At 38.7% G+C, this 25,388-nt stretch overlaps 1 protein-coding gene across 6 annotated transcripts in view; it reads right to left on the bottom strand.

The window, feature by feature from the left end:
• mtus1a (microtubule associated tumor suppressor 1a) overlaps nucleotides 1–25,388 on the bottom strand; it is a 42,090-nt gene that overhangs the window by 15,765 nt on the left and 937 nt on the right. For 3 of the 6 annotated variants that reach the window (XM_036568672.1, XM_036568673.1, XM_036568671.1), the window contains exons 2-7: nucleotides 18,207–20,071; nucleotides 17,292–17,523; nucleotides 15,291–15,461; nucleotides 11,605–11,706; nucleotides 11,071–11,178; nucleotides 1,108–1,331 (exon numbers count right to left, since the gene is read on the bottom strand). In XM_036568672.1, coding sequence (XP_036424565.1) covers nucleotides 1,108–1,331; nucleotides 11,071–11,178; nucleotides 11,605–11,706; nucleotides 15,291–15,461; nucleotides 17,292–17,523; nucleotides 18,207–19,919 — 2,550 coding nt within the window. In that variant the 5' untranslated portion in view covers nucleotides 19,920–20,071. Of the gene's footprint in view, nucleotides 1–1,107; nucleotides 1,332–6,320; nucleotides 7,368–11,070; nucleotides 11,179–11,604; nucleotides 11,707–15,290; nucleotides 15,462–17,291; nucleotides 17,524–18,206; nucleotides 20,072–25,388 lie in introns of those variants that run through there. The other 3 variants (XM_036568674.1, XM_036568677.1, XM_036568676.1) reach the window with 3 other exon arrangements.

The following is a 25,388-nucleotide window of genomic DNA, read 5'->3' as shown; positions in this document are numbered from 1 at the left end:
ACTGCCAAAATTCATCAAAAGGCCTTCATCCTGGTTAAGAAAACACAAAAATATACTACCGCTGTTATTTATGTATATATTCATTTATTCACTTATTTATTAGTGCACATACAGTACTGTACAAAAGTCAGAGACCAACTAAATATAACATCAAAATTTTCAGGATTTAGTGTGTCCAGTTTCATTACAGCTTCCATTCTTTTCTGGAAACTTGCTTTCTGTTTTTCTCAAAGAAATCTGCAGGGATATTTTTCCACTCCTCCAAACTTTAGTCTTAGAAGTTGTTGTTGCTTCTCACTATCACTACGTGATCTTAGTAAATTCATACTCCACACCTCAGATGTCCAGTTTCTGTGTTCTAGTGTAAATTTCCTATTCTCAGTAACATCATCTTCAAAGCTACATATTCTTCAGACCCATAGCGTCTTACCACAGTGGAAGGATGGACAGAAACTCCTGGGAATTTTTTTTTAAATCTCATGCAAAAGTGAAGCTTGATTTTCTCCTGACGTTCACACCTACTGTACATTGCTACATTTTTCAAGCTCACTATACTAATGACACACACCATTATGGCATTAACAAATAAGTAAAGAAACAATGACACAATAACATGTCAAACACAGGCAAAATACTTTTGATACTATTGATTTTTATCAATCAGTATATATCACTCTACATTTACAGTACTACTTTGGATGTAGTGCAGAACCCGTCCAGCAGGGAGGCGTGGTTAATGGGATAAACTTGCCTTCCAAGAAACCTACTTGTGAAAGCTGATTACTGAGCCATGCGAGGGCATCACCACAACAAACAGAGCAGGGGAGCACTCTCTCACCACTGCCTACACAGACGCACACATGCACACACACTAAACAAAACACTCCACTTCAACAGTGCATGCAAGAGGGCTGCAAACCCCAACCCAACACAGTCTGTGCTTGGCCCTAAACAGCACAGCCAAATACACAAAAAGCTCTCAATTTCTTCTTCAAATGTTCATGATCTTTTAATGTCAGTATCAAAAAACATCTGGAGCCCTCAGAATAAATATTTAAGGGCAATAAATACTGGATAACACAGAAAAACAAAGCTCTTGTTGCTTACCTCTGCACAAAGGTTTTGTACGACCACAGTGATGGCCTCAAATCTGCAGTTGTTGGCTTTGAAACTGTTCTTCAGCTGCTGGATTGTCTGGTTCTTCTTCTCACACAGAGCTTTGTAGTACTCCACCCCTCGTGGCTTGGTCTCTGGCGGCACCAGGTCCGGATGGCCATTCGCCTGACCCTGCTGCTGGCTTTGGGAGGTCGTCTTTGCCTTGCCCTTGTCAACTGTAAGAGACAACCCATTTAGAGAGGCTACAACGTTCAGCATCTTATCCACCTCTGCAGTTTCATGCATCTTTGTTAGCTCCACTGTCTGCTGGTGAACTGAAGTTCCAGCTCTGAGATGAGCTGTGAGGAAACGTATAGACACATTACTCTGGCTCCAAATAGGAGTGCTGAATGAGATTACGTCCATCTACCGATCATATCGCCCCCTCTGTCCCTAGCCAGACATCAGAGCACTCTTATTTCAGCAGGGCCGTGCCACAGCAGTTTTGATTTACATCAGCTTTATAAATACAACACCAGGGCATAATAATGGCCAGACTCCCTCTAATGAGGTGGCATTACCGGTGAGTGGATAGAAATAAAAGAACACAAAAGGCACCTTCACGAAAGTCACTTTCAAAAGCTGACTAGAACATGCGGGGAATGTATGCCTTTATGATCCCACCTCTATATATAATTTTTTTTCTTTTTTGACATTGGACACCAGGAGCCTGGATAGAGGCAAGTTGTTCTGTCTGAGCTATTACATAACAGCTCTATGAGGACTGGCTGGAAAGGACATATCTGAAATGCCTCTTTTAATGAGGGAAGAGTAGTATCAAAGCCCTTGTGAAACCCCCACTCACCTACCTTGACATCATTGAGTGTGATTTTCATAGTTTTACACATTTGCATGTCATGTCATTGGTGTGAAAAAATAAAAAATCCATGGCAACACAATTTGAAGGGTGCCTACATAACATACTCATAAAATCTTAAATAAAACACTTCATAAAATGTTCATGAATGATTAAATCAACATTCAACATTTTTTACATGATATTAATATGGACTACTATGTCATTTTGACACTGACATTTTTCAAAATAAAAGCACTCATTTTTCATTGTAAAAATCTTTTTTCCAGTAAAGTGCCTAATTTCTGGACAGCTAAAATAAATATGAACTCTCTTCGGTCATTAAGTGCTTTTTATAAGGCTTATGCTTTCAATTTCTTTTTAATTATTTGTTTTTTTTTCTTAAGCATTTGTTTCCTTACATGCTACTGTATGGACAGTCAATTACTCATAAATATGCTATGAACAACCATTCAACTGAATCTCACTGCATGAAGGAATTTTACAGGGTCACAAAACTCATCTATTCCCTGTAGATGCTGGATAGCCACATAAATGTAAGTAGACCACTGTGCATTGCAATTAAAAGATCCACATAACATGCACTTCAGTCTGGTTAACTTCCATCACTTTTGAGCTAAAGATAAAACAGAATGTATTAATCAATGCGATAACTGTGCAACGTTTAACCTCAACCTTTTCATTTAAACATTTATGAACATTACGAACTGTTTATATAAGATGATATGAATGTGTTATGTAGACACCCTTCATGTAAAGTGTTACTGAAATAATAAAGGCTAGAAAAATGGACAGTGTACCAAATGAAATAGAAAATTTTATGTTCACAGTTTCAAGAAAAACAAACTGTTGAGCTCTTGTACCACTGCAGACATTATGCCGGGTATTCTTGGCACAAACAGCAGTGGATTCGTCCTTCCGTTCTGCACACGCTACTTTCTAAAAGCAAATAGTAAAAACCACTGCATTGCATTGCATGCTTGTTCAGCTCTGTGTTCTCACCCATAAAACAAATAGAAATGTTCATCACATGTACTGCCATAGCCTGAACATTGCACACAGAGTGCACTCAATATCACAAATTCTAATAAAAATTTGATTTCCAAATTCCAGCTTTGGCAACAATTCACTGACAGACAATATGAGCTCAGCAGCTTTTCTTTAAACCAGCTGTCAGTTTGGACATGCTGTTATGCCACTTACATAACATTTAATATTCTTAATGAAATATGGCCTATTCCAAGCTACCACATGGTGCACATCAAAACATAGAGCTGTGCTGATTAAAGAAAGAAAAAACACAAATCATCTAAATCATATTCTAGTTGTGCGTTATAGTGACCTTTAACCTGTAAATGTTGCGTAAATGTCAGGGCAGTATCTCATTCCTAAGCAGTGTATTCATTCAGGAAGGGGAAAATGCAGTGGAAAATGCAGCTTTAACTATAAGGCATGTCTGCAAACAACTCTTCCACAAGAAAAAAATAGACTATGAAGAAGCTAAATCATAAATATTCCAATGCTGGTTTGTGTGTGAAAGCAAATGCCTTCCATGGCTCCCTCTACTGGTCATTATGTAGAAACATCATTGCAGTTTAATGTTCTTCAACAGACACATATACAACTGCCTGGGTGGTTAGTGTTTGTCAGTCAAACAGCTTTTAAGTTACAAATATAGAATACTGAAAGGTAGGGGCTACATTCCCAACCAACTCTTCCAAATCAGTGTTAGGACGATGCTGTGAGATCAGTTCCTGAGATCCATCAACACCCTCCATAGATACTTATAAATATACCCCTGCCTTTACTGACCTCTAGGGGTAGACAAAACATCTCTGTAATAAATAAAATTAATACACCTATCAATAAATCTAATCTTCAAAACTACAGGGTATGCTTTTTTAGCATGCCACACTCTCATTCTATTGTCTGATCACAACCTCAGCTAGCACAAAGTGAGTTAAGAAAAAATTCTGATGCCAGTTTAGTTTAACCCTTCTTTGCAAGGAGCCTCAGGGGAGTATTCTGGAACTTGGAAATGCACAGGGCCCGGGTTGCTGAGCAAAACAGCTCTAAGGTTGCAAATGCATAATAATAATAATAACAATAATAATAATAATAATAATAATAATACAGGACAGATTAGGATAACAAATTCAGGACAAAGCCAGTTTGTGCCCAGAAAACTGTTTCAGTCCTCACAGCAAATGTTTCAACATCTACAGTAAAGCCTTCTCAGAGGAGTAGAGGCTGTTGATGCAGCAAAGTGGGGAAAGAAAACTTACATTAGAGCACAAACTTGGTTGAGATGTAGTGATGACAAGTAACAAGCAAATTACATTTTTCCTTCCCATTCACTGAAGGTACTTTTTCTATGTGGAGCCCACTGGGACTCCACTGAAAACAACCAAAGCAGGGTTAATATCAGAACAAAAATGAATCATTCATAACCAGAAACTTTTTCCAGCTGATTAATATGTCCGTTTGGTTTGCATATAGCTCAAAGGTAAAAATGCATAATTTTACAATGATGCATATGAAGTTCAGTATAATTTGGGAGGAAAACAGTGCAGTTTTTTTATATTTTCAGTATGGATTTCTTACAGAGCATTTCCAATAAAGTAAACAAAGTCTGGTCTATATCTACCACAGTAAAGCAGACTGTGCTTTATAGAACCGATAACTGCATGCTGTTATAAATGATTAATTCACATCTTACAACTGAATTATTCAGACAGGCCTGAAAAGGCAGATACACTCTCAGTCAGGACTGACATTTCTGCCACAGACAAGACTTGTATAGCAACTCAGACCATGTTCAGTAACCTGCAGTACAGATTTTGCCTACATTTGAAGCTTATGCTATACATTCTGTTGTAGGCAGAAAATAAAAATCACTGAAATGTAAGGCTCATGTTTTCAGAGAGCATGCCATTTTTGCAATATTTCCCATAACACATACACACACAAAAAAAAACACTTTAACCGCAACATGATATTTCTAGTTTGTCAAAGAGGGCTTTAGTAATCACAAAAGGAGTGACATAATGAGTATTCATCATTCTCTTGTACCACTAGGGGACAGCTCTGTCAGTCTGTGTGGGCTGCTGGTCTAATTCAGAACACTTGTTGTGCAATTTGTCTTTCAAAACTGAATTAAGTCAACAATATATATATATATATATATATATATATATATATATATATATATATATACACTAACAGCATTTAAAATTTGATTTTGTGCTTTAATACTGGTTCTCCTATCATCCATACTATGAGATTAAAGTTATTCTTTCTAATCTGAGGCGGTATGCTGGAGATAATCAATCTTGAGAAGATTAGGCAAGGTCCAAGCATGATTGTGAAATAATCAAAGCAAACTACACAAGTATGTCAATTAACTGATCAACAAAAAGATTAGATTATTGTCTGATTAATGGCTACAATGGCTAGCATCCCAGCTGCATGTTCTACCTTTATAAAAGCAAAGCACTGACAAAAGTACAACAGGCATTAAAATGAACCTTGCTTAAACGTATCATCTAACAAACCTGAGAGACTCACTGACTCAGATTTATGTTCTACTGTGAACATATAATGCATGATGCAAACAGCCCAGCAGGAGTACTATCAATATACCTTTATTTGAGGGAGATATTTCAACAAGTGAAAGGAGATCTTTTCATAAATCACTCACTTTAAATATAGTAAACATGGTCTAATGCAAGAGGAATAATTACAGCACAGTCTCTCTCCAACAGCCCTTATTTGGTCATTCGCTATAAAAAGAAGAAGAATCACTGGTACAAACAATCTATGAGTCTTTTCTATGAGAATTTTCCCCCAAAGAAAAAATGCTTACAAGAAATTACTCTCGACCCAGTGACTACAGCCTAAAATAACCCTCCCTTAAGCTGCTAATTTGACAACTGGGGTTTTAGACTATGGTGTGTGCACATAAATACTGAAAAGCAGCTGACAAATTAAAACAACATCAAATGTGAGGAGGAAAAAAAAAAAATGGTATTACATGTTTTTACTTGAAAATGATTACTTCACAATTACTTAATAGCTAAGAAAACATTTGCCAGTCCGTAAAAGCTCCTTGACTATTTTAGGACAGTAAGTGGATGCCTTTTGGGCATGTACACAAGCAGCAAATATCAAATACTCTTCAGCCGCAAGAGTAAACAGCCAGACTAAAAATAGACTGGAAAACATCAGAGGAGACAGCACCTTGCAAGGAAGACTAATAAATTATTCCAGCATATCTATGCATAGTAAAGGTAAATTCATCAAAACAGTAATATTTTTGGTTAAAACTGCACGCTGCTGAGGAACAAACCTGCTCGAAACACCACTGTGCTCTTCTTGCAGCCAGACAGCAGCTGGAGGTTCCGGAGTAAGCCTTTAGCAGTCAGCTTCACGTGGATGTTGGAGAGGGAAAATTTTGGAGAGAACAGCATCTCGGCGGTCCAAAAAGAAGTGTAACTAACAAGGCTTTTCAAGCAGAACAAAAAGAAAAGCATTCAGAGAAGCAGATCTGGTGTGAAGCCACACATCGTGGGCTCAATGCATCATGAAATGATTCGCAGAAGCGCTGAGGTGTAGGAAGATACGTGGGGGGGAAAAAAAAAACTGCACTAACAGCAAAGGTTACAACGAGACGAGGTCTTCAAATCCAAGAGCCTCCTTCAAAACAGTGTTAAAAACTGCCTTGATTTAAAAAAAGAACAAACAACAAGAAAAAAAAAAAAAACACTGCACTAGCCTAGCCAAGGGCAAATGCCTGAGAAGGGGCTACTGACACTATAGCCCTGCAGACAGATGCAGACAGCAGAAAGCAGACAGCCCTAATCCACTGATCAGAGGCGATCTTTCAGCCAAAGCTCTAGCAGCATCTCTCCATGGTACTGCTGCTATGGAGGTGGAGGATGCTAGGGGAGAGAGTAGGGAAAGAGAGGGAGGAGGGGGAGTGGGAGGAGTGAACAGCAGCGCCTCGAGCTGTGACACACAGCTCCCTCTCTTGCCTTCACACACATGCTCGCTCACCCTCTCATTTTCCCCACATGAAAGAGGGCGACAGGACAAAAATGGCAGGAGTGAAAGCAACAGCTCACAGCAAGGTTGTGCCTGGTGTAGAGCTGAATTCAGCCATGCCGGTCCTCCGCCAGCCTCCTCTGTGCATTTTAGCCTACAAAGAGTACATGACATTCACAAGTGACAGAATCATATCTGGTTTTTCTTCAATATTAATAAATGAGAGTATATGCAAATTAGCATTTCAGAGAAAGCACCACCTTATATGGCTATAAAACGCATTTGATTCATGAATCCATTAACTCTTAGGCAATGAATATATCAAACAGGTTCATGAACCTCTTAGCACTGAACAATAAATTAAGTAACAGTAAAAGATCAAAGATCATGCTATAAAGAATATGTTTTAATCAACAGCTACGGCTAGAAGCCCAGGACAGTGCGCATAAACATAAACGTATATATATACACATATATATATATATATAAATAAAAGATACCAAATAGATACCATATTGTCACAGAAAAGAACAATACTAAACAAACATTGCTGAAACTACAGACTGCTCCTCTACACCATAATGATGTAGAGGAGCAGTCTAGTCCAGTGCTGACAGAGTCTTAGGCACAATGTAATGCGTCCAGCTGGATGCAAGAAAACAAAGCCTGCACCCCAGTGGGGCCATAATCTCCCGTCTTTAGCGAGATACTGTTTATAAAGAGAACATGTGGGCAGTTGCTGACAGCGTGAAACACTGCATGCCTACGCAGCCCAAGAGTGCTGTCCAGATCCTAAAGACCATCTTCCCAAAACAAGCATCTACAATCAAACCTTGGCTCTCTGAAGTGTGTAATTTCACAAATTCCAGAGGATATGTAAAGATCGGAATGCTAGCATACATGCGCATTCTATTAAAACAAAACTCTGGGACACAAAGTAAACACTCATTACAGGCAAACAGAGAAAGGAGAACTTCAGTGACAAGTAAAGTGCGACTGCGACATTTTTGAAGAGAAACGCACTTGGGAAGCCAGATTTAATTAGAGTCTATGCAGCACAAAAGTAGGGCTCAATTATACACACCACAAGACAGACAGCTTGCCAGACAGACAATCCAACCCCCCCCATAACCTAAGCCCAACCAATCACTAAAAGAGCTCTCTAACAGATCACAAGCATAGTATGGTCATTCATATGATTATTATTATTTATATATTATTGGCTGTCATTATCAATTGTTTTAGTAATGATGTAATCTAGTGATTTTTTGGGTGATTCAGTAATCTGAATTTTTAAAAAAGACCAAAAAGTTGGTGATGAATTGTTATTAAATACCATGTCTAAAATCAAGGACACAACCCATTAAAATATCAGTTATAAAACGGATAGTTCCATTTCAGAAATCTAATTGAGCCACGTTCAAAGCAATTGTAAAAATACTCAATATGCACACTTATGAGTGCACACATCAACTGTCTTCTGTATTAATGCATTGACATATTAAAAAGTGTCCCTTGTATAAACTACCAAACATAGTAATGATACTGCATATAAAATAAACAGGCTGTAACCATATTCTTGCATACAAATACACAAGAACTTGAGGATTTGTTTAGATCGAGGGGCTGACAACTATAACATATTCATGACATTACCAAAAACCAAAAAGGTGATATGATAACTGAAATACAACAACGGGCTACTGAAAGTTCTATATTCTAAAGTTCTAAATTATGGTTGAACAATAAATCATATTTTAGCATTATCGCGTTAAGGGCTGTGAAGACAGAATGGCTCCAATGCAGAGTTAAAAGCCCAACAAGTGCTTCTCTGCACTGTGCTTGAAGCCTGCTCTCCCATGTTTAGCTCTTGAAAGCCTCTCTATCCACCAAGTCGTTCTTGTTGCTTGTTAGCTTCCTATTCAGATAAGAATGGTTGCTTATTGGTAATAAAATAAAATGTTTTTTAAACCTATAGCTGGTCAAATAATTATTAATTTGCTAGTTAATGATTAACCAGCTAATCATTTACTTCTCTAATAACAAATTGTGCACTGTGTATTGGCACCGTTGGTAATCATAAGCAAAATTTGCTAAAAATCTTCTTAATTACTTACCCTTTTGAGATTTCATTTAAAATATTAGCAAAAATCTACCTGCTATTTAAGCTATAATGATTGCTATTGATTAATTGAAAACTAAATGTTATGAAACAGATATTTTTGCACTCACACAGCAAAAACAAAGTTTTTGAGCTGCCAAAATCAGGAAATGGCTACAAGAACATAGCTAAACAGTTGAAAATGCCCATTTCTACTATCAGGGCAATAATTAAGAAGTTTAAAACAACTGGAAATGTTAAGAATCTGCCAGGAGAGGATGTATGTCTATTCTGACCCCACGCACAGTGAGCAGGATTGTTCAAGGGAACAAAGAATCACAGATCGGAAATTGCAGAAATTAGTTAGGTCTTGGGGTCACAACATCTCCCAAACCACAATCAAATACCACCTATATAACCACAAGTTGTTTTCGGGTGGAAGAGGGGTGGGTAGTTGCCACGAAGTAGGCCTCTGCTATCAAGGACCAAGAAACACAAGTGCCTGCAGTTTACCAAATGTTTCTGGAACTTTCAGTGGAATCGTATTCTATGGTCAGTTAAGACCAAAACAGAGGTTTTTGGCAACAAACACCAGAGGTGAGTTTGGTGTGGACACAAAGATAGCCATGCAGAAAAGTACCTCATTCCTACTGTGAAGCATAGTGGTGGATCTGTGATACTGTGGGGCTGTTTTTCCTTCCAAAGGCCCTGGACAATTTATTCAGATACACGGTATCACAGACTCCATCAAGTACCAGCAGAAATAAAATCAAAAGCTGACTGCCTCAGCCAGGAAGCTTAAACAGGGCCATAGATTGGATCTTCCAGCAGGACAATGATCCAAAGCATGCCTCAAAAATCACCACAAAAATGGTTCACTAATCACAGAATTAAGGTTTAGCCATGGCCACCCAAGTCCCCTGACCTAAACCCCACAGAAAACTTGTAGACTCTCCTTTTCAATTCATCCCACAAGTGTGGACCTTGAAATCTGAGGGATCAAGAGAGATTCTGTACATAGGAATGGTCTCTTTGCAAAGAGAGGCTGCATAAAGTATTAAATGAAGGGGTGCCCAGATTTATGTCATACAGATTTGAAAAAAATATTTATTTCCTGGTAAGATGTAGTATTTTTTTTTTTCAATCATTGTACTTCAAATAAAGGTTGGATTTTTGTTAATATTTTGAACGAAAGATGAAAAGGATAAGCAATAAAGAATGTTTTTACAGCCTGCTTTGCTCATGTTTACCAGAGGTGTCAATATTGTATATACAAGCACTATATGTGTGCTCATGAAGATCCATTTCTTACTGTAAGACGGACCAGTGTGAGAATTTAAAATATGCATCATCATGCAAACTGCCAGCATAATCACTGCCAATTCTCCAAGCAAATAAAATGTAACTTGTGTTTTAATCAAGTGTATTAGGTTGATCATGACAACCCTACATTCCAAGCACAGCACCAGAGAGAGTGCTATATGAGAACACAAACAGCGCAGTGGTATTGGCAGCAGGCTGTGCAATGATACTGTGGCTGCTTTCCCCGTCTCAGCTGTGTCATACTGACTTGGCCGCAGCACTGTCCCTGCACTGCTGAGATGGCAGTTCAGCAGAGCCCACATAGCGAAAACCAACTGCCACCACATTCATATTGAAAACCACAAGTACAGAGATCTATAGTAATGATAACAGTAAAGGGATTATACACAGTCACTCAAGTCATTTTTCTTCTTGGTTAGCAGTGTCACACTGATTTGGGGTTAAAAAAAGATTATGTAGTTTCAAGAGAAACATTTCATTAAAATCACATACTAAGGGAATCTGAAAACTGCGATACAAGATCCAGGTACATCCAATTAACATTGTACCAAGGTCAGAATGACCTTTAAAAAGGTAACAAATTCCTGTAAATGTTTCACCGGTGTTAGTGTTTAGTAGTGAGTTTAATTACCTGATAAAGCCCCAGTGAGTCGAACATGTCGTGGTGAAGCAGGGGTTTTCAAAACACTAGCTGAAGACCTCACAGATGTTTGGGAAGATGCAGATGTGTTCTTGCATCCTGTTTGACAACACAGAAAAGCACAGGTTTCAACAACATTTTTATTAATGGAGGAAATGGGCATAAACCTCATCACTAGCTTTTTAAGTAAAGTGTACTAAGGGTGGATAAACCCTTTTGGCACTTGGGTTAGTGCAGTGTAATGCAATTACAGTTCTAATTTGGAACTGCTTCTACTTCTGTATGAATGATTGAGTAGACTATTCCTACTAAATCATATGGTCATTCACTGTATTTCAAAGACCATAGAACAATAATGTATAAAAGCAATGTATGCGGGCTACTGTCAATATCCTTAGTTTTGGAATGGGATGTCCAACAAGATAATATTAGGTAGTCTGCTCCCAATTTCAGCTCAAAAGTAGACAGACCCATTATGTATTAAAGCAAAATGTAGAGCACTTCTTTGATGCATCTGGGTTTTACCTGATGAGGCTCTGGGAGGCATACTTTGGAGTCTGGTTCTTACTGAAGCGTTTCTGTTTGTGGGGGGTTTGCCAACGACTCCTGGGGAAGGATCTATATAATCTGAGAACAGAAAGAAACAAATCACAATTTTGCTCAACAGGAAAGCTTTTCACTCAGATTTTTATATGTACTGTGCATCCAAGAATGTTGTAAACACAAAGGCATCAATGCTGTAAAACAAGTGAGTAAACACTATTGTCCCTCTTGGATGTTTCCATCATGCTATTGCTATGTTTCCATGGCAACGTGGACTACATTACAGTTTCACTAACATTGACGGTACAAGCAATGTATTGAGGCAGCAATAAAAAAAATAAATAAATAAAAAAATCAAACAGTAAATTACTGAAGACTCACTAGGCTACAAATCACAAGAAGCTTGTATCAAAGACCTACAATACAGTTTCATGCACAAAAAGTATAGACAGCAGGATACGATTCTTTCAGCCAACAATTTTGGTCTCAGATAAAGATCGAACACAAGACTTACTTTTCCATAGCTGAGCCTTAGGCTTCCTATTACAGGCAGCTAACAAAGGAATGATACAGAAGCGATAGGATCCAATGAGGAGGCATGTCAACAGAGTGAGATCACACTCAGCACATGCACTGGATTGGGGGATCAGGGTCGAGTTGGTGAAAATGTGCACGGAAAATTCGGTCCAGGTGCAGCTTCGGAGGCCTCCATATGCTGCCATGATCTTATCCAGTAAATTCAGCAATGCACAAAGAAAATGGGGTTCTCTGGTTTGCACTGACCTTCTGTGGTCATACTGTTCTGCACTGTTTTCTAGCTTCTCTCCAAGTGAACTAGAGTGGAACAAACCCTGCCTCCAGACATCTGTGACTGTGGAGCCCCGTTCATAGAAAAGCATGGACATCCACCAATGAGGGAGCAGAAGGGTAGTGAAGATGCTCAGGGAAAAAAAAGCCCTCTTTGTCTGTTTGGGGTTCCCCCGCGCTGTCTGCACTGACAAAATTGGCCTACATTTCAACTGCGCTTTGCTTTAGACTTAGACAAGACTGGTCAAGACCCTGGCTCTACAGTCACAGGCAATTTATACAGATAGAAAAGAATTTAGTTGATTGAGTGACCGATTTAGGTCTCCTCCACATTCAACTACAGAGACACTCACAGCCAGATGTGTGTGCTTTGAAAAAAGACACTTTAATCAGGTCATTACAGGCCACAAAGGCTCACATCAGTATTGCTGTAAATCAGTGGATATTTTACATAAATTCAGTAAAATCTAAATTGAGGATGACTAAATCCTGAAGGAAGGATTTAATTCTTCAGGCCTCAGCTTAAAGATGCCATCAACCAGCCTGGAAAAGTGGGTCAGTATGTTTAAGTGTAAGGTAGATCCTGTCTGCAAAGACTGTGGATGTGACATACGTAAAAAGCTTAGCAGAGTTTAAGCGGCGATAATAAAGGCAGATTCACCATTGCAGCAAAATGCAAGCACACAAGCACAATTCGCTATCCACTGGGAAAAGCCTTAGTGTCTCGTTTCAATTGGCAGCACAAAGTCAGAGCAGTGTTTCAACTACTTAACTTTCTATTATTTTTGCCCCTCCCCCAGGTGAGTAATGCACATGTGGAAATTGTAGAAATTGTACTGAAAACTTAACTTGGTCTTTTGCAGCTATGCTGTTCATAATCGATGCAATAAAGACTGCAACTGCAATGTTTGCAATTACCAAACACAGAGCACTGTTCAAAATAGTAAAAGTTAAAACTCTTGACTCTTGAGCCAATTCAAACATACACGTCGAAAGTTTCTACTGTATCCTCAGCAACAATGATGGATTCTGCAAACAAAGGACAAATTGCTTGATCAGTCCTAGCCTAGTACCAGTGCCAGATCCACCAAATAAGCAAATTAAGCTGCTGTTTAACTTCTAGATTATAACTGTGCCATTATGTTGTCTATGATGCTGCTCAAGTGAGGGGAAACGAGTGACTGGTTAATCATGTCTAGGGACAAGACTTTAGCTGCAGAAGTAAAAAATAGAAGATGAGAAGAAGCAGCTTAAATATTGAAAGGTATGTTTTTGTGGTGTTAGCATTATGCAATTTGTAGAAGTAGTAGTGGATCTGGGGTCTTTCTAACAAAGTAGGTTCAAATTAGGCCTTCTGACTGAGTTTCAGCTTTATGAAATCTAACAAGCAGGTACAATTAACTCTGTTTACAACAGCGATTAACAATTTTCTCTGTTAATTAGGGCTGGACAATATGACAACATGTATCGTTATTGTGATAAATTATGTCACAAAACAATACAATATGCTTTTCTGAACATATCGCACATATCATCAGTACATGTAGAGCATGGACCAACTGCATGTTTCATTATAAAAAGAGCAAATTTAGTCGTATTTAACTGGATTGAGTGCAACACAGAATGCAAAATACTGGATAAAAAGCATTGCATTCACAGTTTTTGATAGTTTTTTTTTAATGGTTCAACTGATCAGATGTCTGAAATATAAATACCATGACATCATGTATTGCAAATTTTAAGTATTGCAATTATATTTTTGCCATCTCGCCCACCTCTACTGTTCATCCAGGTTTAGATACTCAGGCTGTAGTTAATCCATGAGTAGACACTCAGGCTGTGATGAATTCAGGTTTAGACACTCAGGCTGTGATGAATTCAGGTTTAGACACTCAGGCTGTGATGAATTCAGGTTTAGACACTCAGGCTGTGATGAATTCAGGTTTAGATACTCAGGCTGTGATGAATTCAGTTTTAGATACTAAGTTTAGATGCTCAGGCTGTGATTGATTCTTGTGTGTATGCACATGAAAGTGTGACGTGTGTGAAACATGGCAAAAAAGTTGCCAAAGAAGGAAAAAGAGAGAGAAAGTAAAACCTTTATAACAGTAAAAAGCCACTACCCCCAGGGTTAGAGTGAACTAAACTAATACATGGTGAGACAGACTCCTGGATCAAGAATGCCGAGAAGGTTATCTGTAATTAAAACTGCAACTTATTAGAACCCCAAACGAACATTCAGTAATTAGCAATACACAATTAATATTTTAGACAGCGTATCGCTGCTGTCGGAAGAAAAACTTCTCCAAAATGATAACTTTACAGGAATTTACCCTTACAGGAGTTTACCCTTAATGTAAGGTGTTCTTCCAACAGCAGCAATATGGTGATCATTGTTATTTGTTACAGTACATCAGCTAGCAAAATAGGCAGGCCCCCTCCAAAAAAAATAAAAAAAATAAATAAAACTCCTTAGGGCCCCAGAAAGGCTAGAGCCAGCCCTGCCTATTACCAAGTGGAAGTGGTCACGTACACTAATTGTCACAAAGAAAATCCATCTCCAAAATAGTAACTTTACAGGAGAAGGCAAAAACACTTACCTTTCAATGGAAGTCAATGTAAAGAGAGTTTGTTGCAAGTGATTTTAGAGCATTTCTATGGTTCCACACAACATAAAGGACAGCTGGTGTGTTGAAATGATGTAAAAAAATAAATATTTACAAAAATGGAGATACGTGGGACACTGATGTTATATTAAAAAGGTAAATTATGTGAAATCCCCAGTGAGCAGAAAGTTCAGCATGATAAGGCAGTTTTGCACACCATCACATGAATGATTCGAAAAATAATCCTTTTCTAACCTGGCTTTCTATGTCCACCAGAGGCACTGGCGCTTTTGAGTGGGCCTCTCGGCTTCACAGGCAGTTTTGAGGCTGAATTATGTGGGTGAGCACCATTTAGAGAGAGTCTTGGATGGGTTCCCCCTGAAACCTCTGCTCCTGTACCCTCAGACAGTCGCATTTTCGTATTCCCTACAAAGGAAAGGGAGTTGAACATTATTAGCTATTTTTTAAAACTTCATTTTAGGATAACTTCTGTCAAGCAAAGCAGATGAATGGACATTCAGGTCCTCTGCAAAAGCTGTTGCTTTTTCCAGACTGAAATAACAAAGTCAGTACAGATAAAGGGCAAAGGTTGTACTTCTAAAGGGTTTGGAAGCAGTCCAAGGTTACAGAAGGCTCTGTGAACTTTACACTGCTCCTGTCCTCACAGGCTTTTTAAAGGGCCAAACAGTAACAACCAATGGCCTCTGAATATGTGGCCAGAGCACTCAATAAATGTACTGGGGTTGTTCAGACAGTGTGGCTGGCTATGGCGATGTGGTTCTGGGCAATTCACCAACTTTCCTCTAGTGGCATGTTACATAAAAAGAACAACATGTTCCCCATATGGAACAAGACAGCAGAAAAAAAACAACACAGACAAAATGGCCAGATGGGAAAGGTACTGGAAAGTGATATTTAGATATAGTATCTCAGCAGTTTCATTTGCATGTAATGAACGTTTAATGACCAACAAATAGGTCATTCTGACAATGTCCATGATACGTCTGTGAGAAGAACTGTAATCCTTCATTTGTTTCAACGGCAACACACTAAAAGGCACCGTCTTTTACAACCAAAACACATCAGAGAAAGATTCAACACCCTTTTCCTTCCTTTGGTTTTCCCATTAAGCCTGCTTTCCAGAGTACTGACCAACTTCATATGACTCATTCTTCTGTAACTACAAGAAAGGACAGTAAACACAGAAGGGTGCGTTTGGATAAAACCTGCAAGGGACTGTAAAGGTAGGAAAAGTACATCTGTATCCTCCACTAGTCCCCTGGGAACACAACATAAGCTTTGGCCATTAGGAACAGGAAAGCCTATTGTCAATAGTGTGTAGCGCATTTGCCTCCTTGTGGCGAACAAAGAGAACTGCAGCCAGACTGAAAACAGTTCAGCTCCTCACTTTAGTACATCAAAATCAGAGTAACCTGAACAAGAAACTCTGCAATTCATAAATAATAACAAATTTCTGCTGTCCTGATCCTGTACCCTACCAGAGGTGGTGCAAAATTAAACAGTGCGGAACGTCAGCTTTAGTGATTTATGACCAGTTACTTACAGACTGCACTGTATAGTTGATTTAAACATTCTTAGTCAGCCTGAACAATGTGAAATAACTACAACTTAAAATAAAGGGTAAAATTAATTTTAAGATTTATGCTTTGGGAATGTCAAAATAATATCAATTTATGATGATGTGATCACATACTGTAGACAAGTAGCACAGTAAACTGGAGAATTTCAACAGAAACCAGCTAATGATTACAGCTGAATAATTCTAAGGCAACCAACTAGTAGTAGTAAGCAAAGTCCAGCATCTCTCTTCTCATTCAGCTGCTAGAAATCTCTCTTTTGTATAATAAAGCAAATGAGCAGTGCAGGTTTATACTCACTTAAAACTATATTAAATTTACAGCTTACACACCAAGTTAAACAGAACTTTTTCGAGTAACATCGCAATTGAAGACCCCCATCAAGAAGCTCTAGTGTACAAACTGAGCACTTATTGAGTAACAGTTTTAAGAGGTATCAATTACATAACCAGCTGCGACATCCCACAGTGTGCTTGTATAAAGTTAAACACAAAGTTCAATATTCTTCAAAAGTACTACACTCCGTGGCAATAGCCTTACCAAACCAAGTCAAGTCAACTCAATGAAAACCCATTCTCTAATGCCCAACATGGAGAATAAACTGGGGGGAAAAAAGACTGGGCTGCACCGATGCCATGCAGCAAGCACTTTTCCTTACCTCCAGACGCGCTCTGTTTGCTCCTCGGAGAAGGCATGTCAGTGGAGGCGCAGCCATTTTTCCCCGCTGTGCCAGGCTTGAGCTTTGATGCGGACGAAGGCGGCTGCCGAAGGTTTGCAGCTGGTGCGCGAGCAGCAGGAGCACCTCCTGCCCTGGATGATGATGGCTGGGGGCCAAGTCTGCCTTTGCTCCAGTCACACGGTGTCGGTTCTGCCAGTCGGGACGCATGTGTCTGTAAGAGGAGTTCCCTTTCAGTCCCATACTCCCAAGTGAAAAGCCCAAAATCTGTGTGCCCCACACTCACTACAGTGTTGGCCATAACAGAGCTGAAGAGTGCGAGCAGTGCTCAAGCTCACGCACGCTCAGAAGTCAACTCGCTATTGTACTACAGTCCTCTTGGGAATTTGAAAGCCCCTGCCAAGCACCCCCCCCCCACCCTCTATAAACACAGTGAGTGTACACATTAAATATATTTTCCTTAGACTCCAGGCAACAAAGTAGTAAATAACCAATTTCCTTCGTTGCTCAATTTGATTTTTTTTTTGACACCACATTTGTAACTACAAGTCATCTCTTTTGAGGATTAGCTTTGATTCACAAATTTTAACACTAACACACGCTTCTGCCGATTGTCATAATCAAGTCATGACTTGACACGGTATGAGAAGCAGACTCAGATTGTCAACAGCTTTATGGCACAGCCTTAAAATAGGCAGGACTGACTATTAGACTGTTAAACTAAAAATACAAAATAAAAGTAATGAGTATCCTTAGAATGTTTTCACACATCCTAGCATGGTAAACAAGTTCTGCCAGAATAATGTAAAAACTACAGTGTTTCTCCAAGTGCAACTGAAAAACATTGTTACAGAGTAATTTTACAGATTTTCTACTCAATTTCAAAAATGTACTCACTTTCAGAGTGGTTTTTTGAGGTTTCCCGGAAATGTTGAGTGACCTATCCTCTTGTTTTCCTTCTCCAGAAAAAGCATGTCTGTCCGCATCTTTGGCCAGTCCAGTCTGATTCTGTTCACTCACAGCAGATGAGGGTTTTGCAGTGGTGAAAGCATTTATGGTTCTACTGACCTGTGGCTCTATCTCAGCAGGTTCCTCTTTTGCAGCTTTAGATGAAGTGGATGCTTCAGACCAGGTACGAAGTCGGGACTTTGGAGCAGGCGCTCCTTCTTGGCAAGTGGTTGAGCGGACTCTCTTACTCACAGTGCTTTGATCCTTTTTAACACTGCTAGAGGTAGATGTGATAGTAGGGTTGGAAGAAACGGCAGATGTAGATTTGGTAGGAGATGTTTTGCGTTGCATGGAATGAGGAGTTTTTGTAGCCTGGTTCTTCTTGACTTGGTGAGAGATATTTGAGGAAACCTTAACAACTGCCACACTTGAAGGTTTTAAGGCACTGTTGGGTCTTGATGCAATTTTAGATTTCACATTACTGAAGTCAGGCTTGGCAAACTTCTTGACCTCTGACTTGTTACATCTAGGTGGTGCAGTCAAAGATGTTTTACGTTTCTGAGAAACAGAACTTGGCTGTTCTTTTATCACTTGTGCCACTGGACTCCCCAATTCACCCTGACCCTTGCTAAGAGAAGAGTCTGAAAGGGACGGAAGGCAAAAGGTCTTTGAGCTCAAAGACTGAACAGGAGTAGAAGTTTGGACATTACCACTGATGTCTAATTCCTCAGAAGTGGCGAGTTGGAAAGTCCTTCCCTCAGCTGGTGTGGAGTGAGGGGACCCATTTTTGTGGCACTGAAACCTTTGAGCTTCTGTCTTACTTTTGTTACAATTAACTGGTGTGACACATTCAGATGGATCAATACCTGGGACCAAGTGTGAAGACCTGCTGTCCCCATTTCCTCTTTGAGGAACCAGATATCCTGAAGTTGTCTGAAAGACTTCCTCTTCCATGATGAAAGTCTGATTGGCTGGCTGGATGAAGGTGACCCCGAATTCCTGATGTTTAGTGTCTTTCCCTGAGGCACTGACCATATTATTAAAAAGACCCTCGCAGACATCAGGTAACAAACCAGGCATCAGGCCAACATCAGAAGGGATATCTGACGAATCCTCTAGGAGTGAGACACTGAGCAGTGGCTCAGACTCATGGAGAAGGAAACTGTTACTCCTAATGACCATCTCACCAGAGCTCACTGAGCTGCACCTCTGATCGGAGCCACAGTGTGACAGCTCAACAGAGCCTGGGAGAAAGACCTCTTGCTCTGCAGAGTCAAGACGGGTCTCTGATCCTCTGCCATTTTTCTGAACAATGGGTCCACAGACAGCAGCAGGACGCTCTGCACGTGCAGAATCAACAGTGCCACTCTGCAGGCCTGAGACCATTAAAGTCACATTCTGACTACAGTTGCCATTACCAGTTTTTTCAAAGACCACTTTGGCTATGTTGTCCGAGTGCAGAACCATGTTTTTATTGGAAGTCACTTCACTGACACAGTCCTCTGCCATTTCCACATCATCAGGGCTGTCTGTGCTGACATGACTCAAACTACTGGTGGTTCTCAAAGAATCAGGGGAAGGGTCAATAGAGCAAGTAATGTCATTTCCATTTCGGTCTTCCATAGTGAATGTGAGATGCATGACTCTGCAAGGAGCCTCCATGCCTTTGGCTGTTTAAATGTTTAATTTTCACCTCAGAAGAGCTGAATTGAATATCCAAATCTCTATCTTCCTTTTGCCAGCTTACTGGAGTAGTACGCCTCTCTCTCCGCACCTAGGCAATGTTCACTGAATAATTTCATAAATGGAAGCACCTAAGGGAAAAAAAAAAACAAAAACAAGACAAGACTTCAAGACTTCAGTGGATTTAGCAACGGACTGTTTTTCCCTCAACAGCAACACACTTTACCTCATTTTCACAGCAGATACAGGAAAGCCATGTTCATATTCTTCAATTTACCAATAATGTTACAAGCAAGGTTGGGACATAATGAAATACAAATATGAAAAGAATCTGTATTCAGGATACAGAAATTAATTATCTGTATTCAGCCCACATTACATTTTGAAAAGGAAATATTCAAAACATACATACATTTCAGGAGAATACTTTAAGAAAACTTAAAACTTAAACTAAAAAAAAAAACTCTTAAAGAAACATCAATTTTCAGTATTGGACATGTTCGCATCTGTTGTACTGAACTCATGCTTGAATTTCATGGTATGGTGTTACACACACGTCATAAACTGAAAATTGCATATAGTCAACATTTACAGTCAAATTTGCAAAACTTATATTTATTAATTTATTTACAATTTCAGCTATAAATTCAGGCAAAAAAGTTGCCTAACTGTTTTCCAGGTTTATAATATTTAAATAAAAACTATATTCAGTTTTAACACATTTACATTTAGAGTGCTTCTGACAACAATAAAAACATCTTTTATGTGGGTTCCCTGCTGCATTTACCAAAAAGTATTCCACTATTGCTTAGTTTACCGAGACTGGCCGCAGTCCTGCTCTAGGCACTATGGAGCAGCAGTGGATTAAAGCTGATGATGAGAGAAAGAGAAAGGAAAATTTGCGATTTTCAGAATTTCATTCAAATGATAAGCACATTTTTTTTAAAACATTAACGGAAGAATTACATGAAGATAAATATCAACCAGTTACAGTGAAGGTTTGGAATGAATTAAGAAAAAATTATAACACTGTTTTTCCCCCATGTGCTTTATCAAGATGTATAAATGAATTCAAAAATAATGTTGCTTTTTAAAACATTTTAATGGAACACGATACTAAATACATTTAAGTATTCAGTATACAGAGCACATTTGAGTATTTTGCTCAACTCTAGGCACAGGCTACTAAAAAGGACTATTAAGGTTAAGACACTGGCAGTATGACATTAGGACCAATAACCAAACAGTACACTGGAAACTGTAGTTGTTCACCAATTGACTAAGAAAAAAAAGACCTTCCAATTTGGAGCTAATTGTTGCATAATCTATTCAGTGAGATACCTTTCCAGTAATGAGGACATGATACCCTACTGCATTTTTAATATTTCCAGGAGCAACTCCATTCAAAATGTATAAGCAACAGAGTTTGGACAGCATGGCTATCACCCATAGTTGATCTTTCTTAAACTTAAGACACCATTGTTGATATAATTTAAACAAACCTGGAGAGAAAACACAGCTGTACCATTAGTTTGTCAGAATCATAAGAACCTAAAAACACACCTGAATACAAATATCAGGTTAAGTTTATTTATTTATTGACTTGGACTTTAAACTAAAATCCTTTTGCTTTGAGTAACCTTATATCTTAATTATGTTTATTTTATTATAAGACATAACTGATCATTTCATTTTGTCACTATCACTAACACAAAAATGACACCACTGAAACTAAATATTTTATATTTTTATTAAAAAGTTCACATAGGAAATGTCCTCCGCCTATTGACTAAAACTCTGTGTTTCGGCAGTGACAACTTCGTCTAATGAAAACTGTCGGACAGCATTTTTGAATACTTAACTTATAATTTGAATACTTAACTCTACTTAAATAATAAACACCTGATAAATCTTCCTACACTAAGGTTAAAGTCATTAAAACTCATATTTATCCCCTCCACAGATTCCATGTCAACAAACTATAGTTTTAGCAAGTTTTTTAGGATATCTACTTTGTACATGACCCAATTTATCCAACAAGTGTTTATTTCACTTATAATTCACTATATCAAAATTTCAGCATGTTGTGGTAGTGCTTTGCTGCAGTACAGACTGATGCACTTCACAAAATAGATGGCATTGTGAGGAAGGAAAATTATGTGGAGATTTTTAAGCAACATCAAGACATCAGTCAGGAATTTAAAGTTTGGGTTCAAAATAGGTCTTCTAAATGGACAATGACCCCAAGCATACTTCCAAAGTTGTGGCAAGATTGCTTAAGGACAACAAAGTAAAGGTAACGGAGTAGCCATCACAAAGCCCTGACCTCAATCCCATAAAAATTTATGGACAGAACTGAAAATGCATGCGCGAGCAAAGAGGCCTATATCCTGACTCTGTTATACCAGTTCTGTTTGGAGGTATGGGCCAGATTTCCAGCAACTTATTGTGAGAAGATAGCCGAAGGCTACCTGAAACATTCGACCCAAGTTAAACAGTTTTAAAGGCAATGCTACGAAATACTAACCACATGTATGCAAGTTTCTGAGCCACTGAGAACGTGATGAAAGAAATAAAAGCTGAAATAAATAAGGGGAATATGTACCAGGATTAAATGTCAGGAATTGTGAAAAACTGAGTTTGAAAGAATGTGGCTAAGGTGTACGTAAACTTATGACTTCAACTGTATAAATGACTTTGTATATATTTAGCTTACCACTATCTATAAATTAATGCCTCGGGTTTGTACAAAGCATAACAAAATCCTTGTAAATATCTTAGGTCTGAATGATTACTTATTCTTTATTTATTTATTTTTTTTAAACTGTGGGACTGCAGTTTGAACTAATTTGGTAAGAGGGTTCATACAGCTACTGGACATTAGCCAAATTATACCATTCAGAGGAGTACCATGCTACTAAGATGTATGTTATAGTGAGTTTAAAGCCTGGTGAATTTAATTGCATGAGTGGTCACCGTTCTAACAGGAGGCCATGAGGAACTGGGAGCGGGCTCCTCTATTTAAAAGAGGGGCGGCTAAAGCTAATCAAAACAGCTCACTGTGTTTTGTTGAGATTGACTTAACTCTGTGATAGCGGCTGTGCTGCCAAGCAGACAAACCCCTTCTCTAAACAAAAGGCTCACTGTGGCGTAGTTAGAGCATGATGATATCAGCAGAGCAACACTCACAAAACTTGAAACTTGCCAACTCGCCAAGTCATACTGCAATGAGCCCAAAACCTTCTGGAATGTTCAAAGAAAAGCATGTGCATATACTACACTAAATATATTCAGAAAGCTTAAACTACACAATACGAACTAGAACAGCATGGAAAATTTGAACTTAAACTGTCGCATTAGATTTAACGTTGTGTCTGCTTATGCCATGATCACAGTAACAGTCCGCAGGGGCGGAAACAGTTTGGCATGACTCTGAACTGTTGGAAGAAAGAACCTGCATGCTCCACTGCACTCCTGTCAAGCACAATAAGAAAGGAAGGGAGTTTACACAAGGGGTAGAGAGAGGTTCTCTGCTGCCAAGCCTCCTACCAGTACATACTGAAAATCAGCAAAACAACATTTGCATAAAACTAATAGTAACATTTCGTAATCAAATAGTCTATTAAAAGGCTCAGGCTGCTGAGGGAAAGTAACGAAAACCCTGTGTTGCAGATTAAATGATTCTTTCCAACACAACCAGCATTGCATCAACAAACAAATCAGGAGAACAATGTTTCATTCTGTGCTGGAACCGAGGGAGGTGCCTTTAGCACGCAACAAGTTACAGGTACCAACAAGAGGAAACAATTAGCCACTGGGAAAAGGTACACGTCTGTCTCAGAGACCCGAGACAGCTGCTTTAAATTACACATGGTTATTATATATTTAGGCTAGCTGTAGGGCTGGGATTGCCTCTCTAGAGGAGTAGATATACCTGCTGAATTTGGGGGAGTGTTACATGCTTTACGTCATGGAAACCTGATGCTCAATGCATTAATCACACATCAGAATGGTAAACTGCATGTAGTATGTTTGTTGTGGAGGTACAGGCCCACTAATGAGGCAAGATACTGATGCTCAGGTAATCCCTAATTTATCATGGCTAATAATATCTATTACTGCTGTTTGCCAGTTGCTGTTAGCACAATTCTCATTAGTGAATGCAGGATCCTTAGAAATTTAACAGCACCTAATGTACCCTCTTACATAATGTCTAGGAATGTAATAATGCAACATGTTGAACTGTATAGCAACATATCATTTTGTATTGTATCGTATCACCATATTGTGACTAGCATAGCTAGGGGCTATAATAGCTTACAGCTAGAGCATTAGATGATCAGTATCAGTATCAGACATTATCAGTCAGTTTTCTGAACACAGTTTAAGCCTAGTCCAGGATTAAAGTGCAAAGTCAGTAATGATTTACCACTGAAAAGTGTTTTTAGTCTAGGATTAAACTTAATCTGGACCAGAAAAGCCAGACCTAAAAAGCACAACTTTTTAAATATTATTTGACAATATGACAACTGCAGGTTTCATTACATAATTAGTCCTGTTTTATTGGATTTAGTGTAGTTCAGTGGGTAAATGTTGAATACAACTCATTGTATTCATAGATTTAGTAGTATTTTTTTAACATTGCACTAATTTGTCTGTTACAACTTTTCAGATGTTAGAAAAAAAATATTGTGACTGTGTATCATGAAAACTTTAGTTTGGTATATCGCCCAGCACACCATACTTTATTGTACTTGTATAATGTTGAACACTAAAATAACTTTAATGTAAGGCACATTTACAGCCACTGATTATTTATGCTTTATGGGAAATGTATTGAATCGAGACACCACCGTATCATATCAAATCATTTAAATGCATTTTGCAAATCATTATACCTGTAATAATTTCACCACAGCAAAGCAGCTCTGCCTGCAGCTCAGTCAGTCGCAACCAGGAGTGCAAGTGCTTATTTTCAGTTTGCTAACAAATCAGTGTGGACTAACACTTTGTTCTTCTTAATCCTCCAACCAATAAAGCTGAGCAAGAATTAATTCCTAACAGAGTGAACAGAGTGAAAGGTTTCCCTGGGAACAGACAGCCTGCTTAGTCAATTACAGTCTAAAGCAAGGCATTAAAGGAACAACCACCTCTCTGTTAACATACTACTAAGAAAGGAACAATCATTGATGGCCATATCACAGTACACCTCTACTGGGACATTCATACATTCAACAGTCATAAAAACGCCAGCTGAATTCTCAGTGCACAGAGAGCTCATTTATAAACGCTGGTCAGGGACTGCACTAGTCTGCTAAGATTTTATTTACACTGAACCTGTGCTGAAGCGTACAATGGAGCCTCTGTTTACGGCATAACACAGAAATGTCACCCATAGTAATAAAAATCACCTCTAATACAACACAAGAATATTATGGTATGTTATCT

Source organism: Colossoma macropomum, unplaced genomic scaffold, assembly GCF_904425465.1.
Source record: "Colossoma macropomum unplaced genomic scaffold, Colossoma_macropomum, whole genome shotgun sequence".
NCBI lineage: Eukaryota > Metazoa > Chordata > Actinopteri > Characiformes > Serrasalmidae > Colossoma > Colossoma macropomum.
Note: the sequence above shows the minus strand (reverse complement) of the source record. Positions and strands in the feature narration are given on the sequence as shown.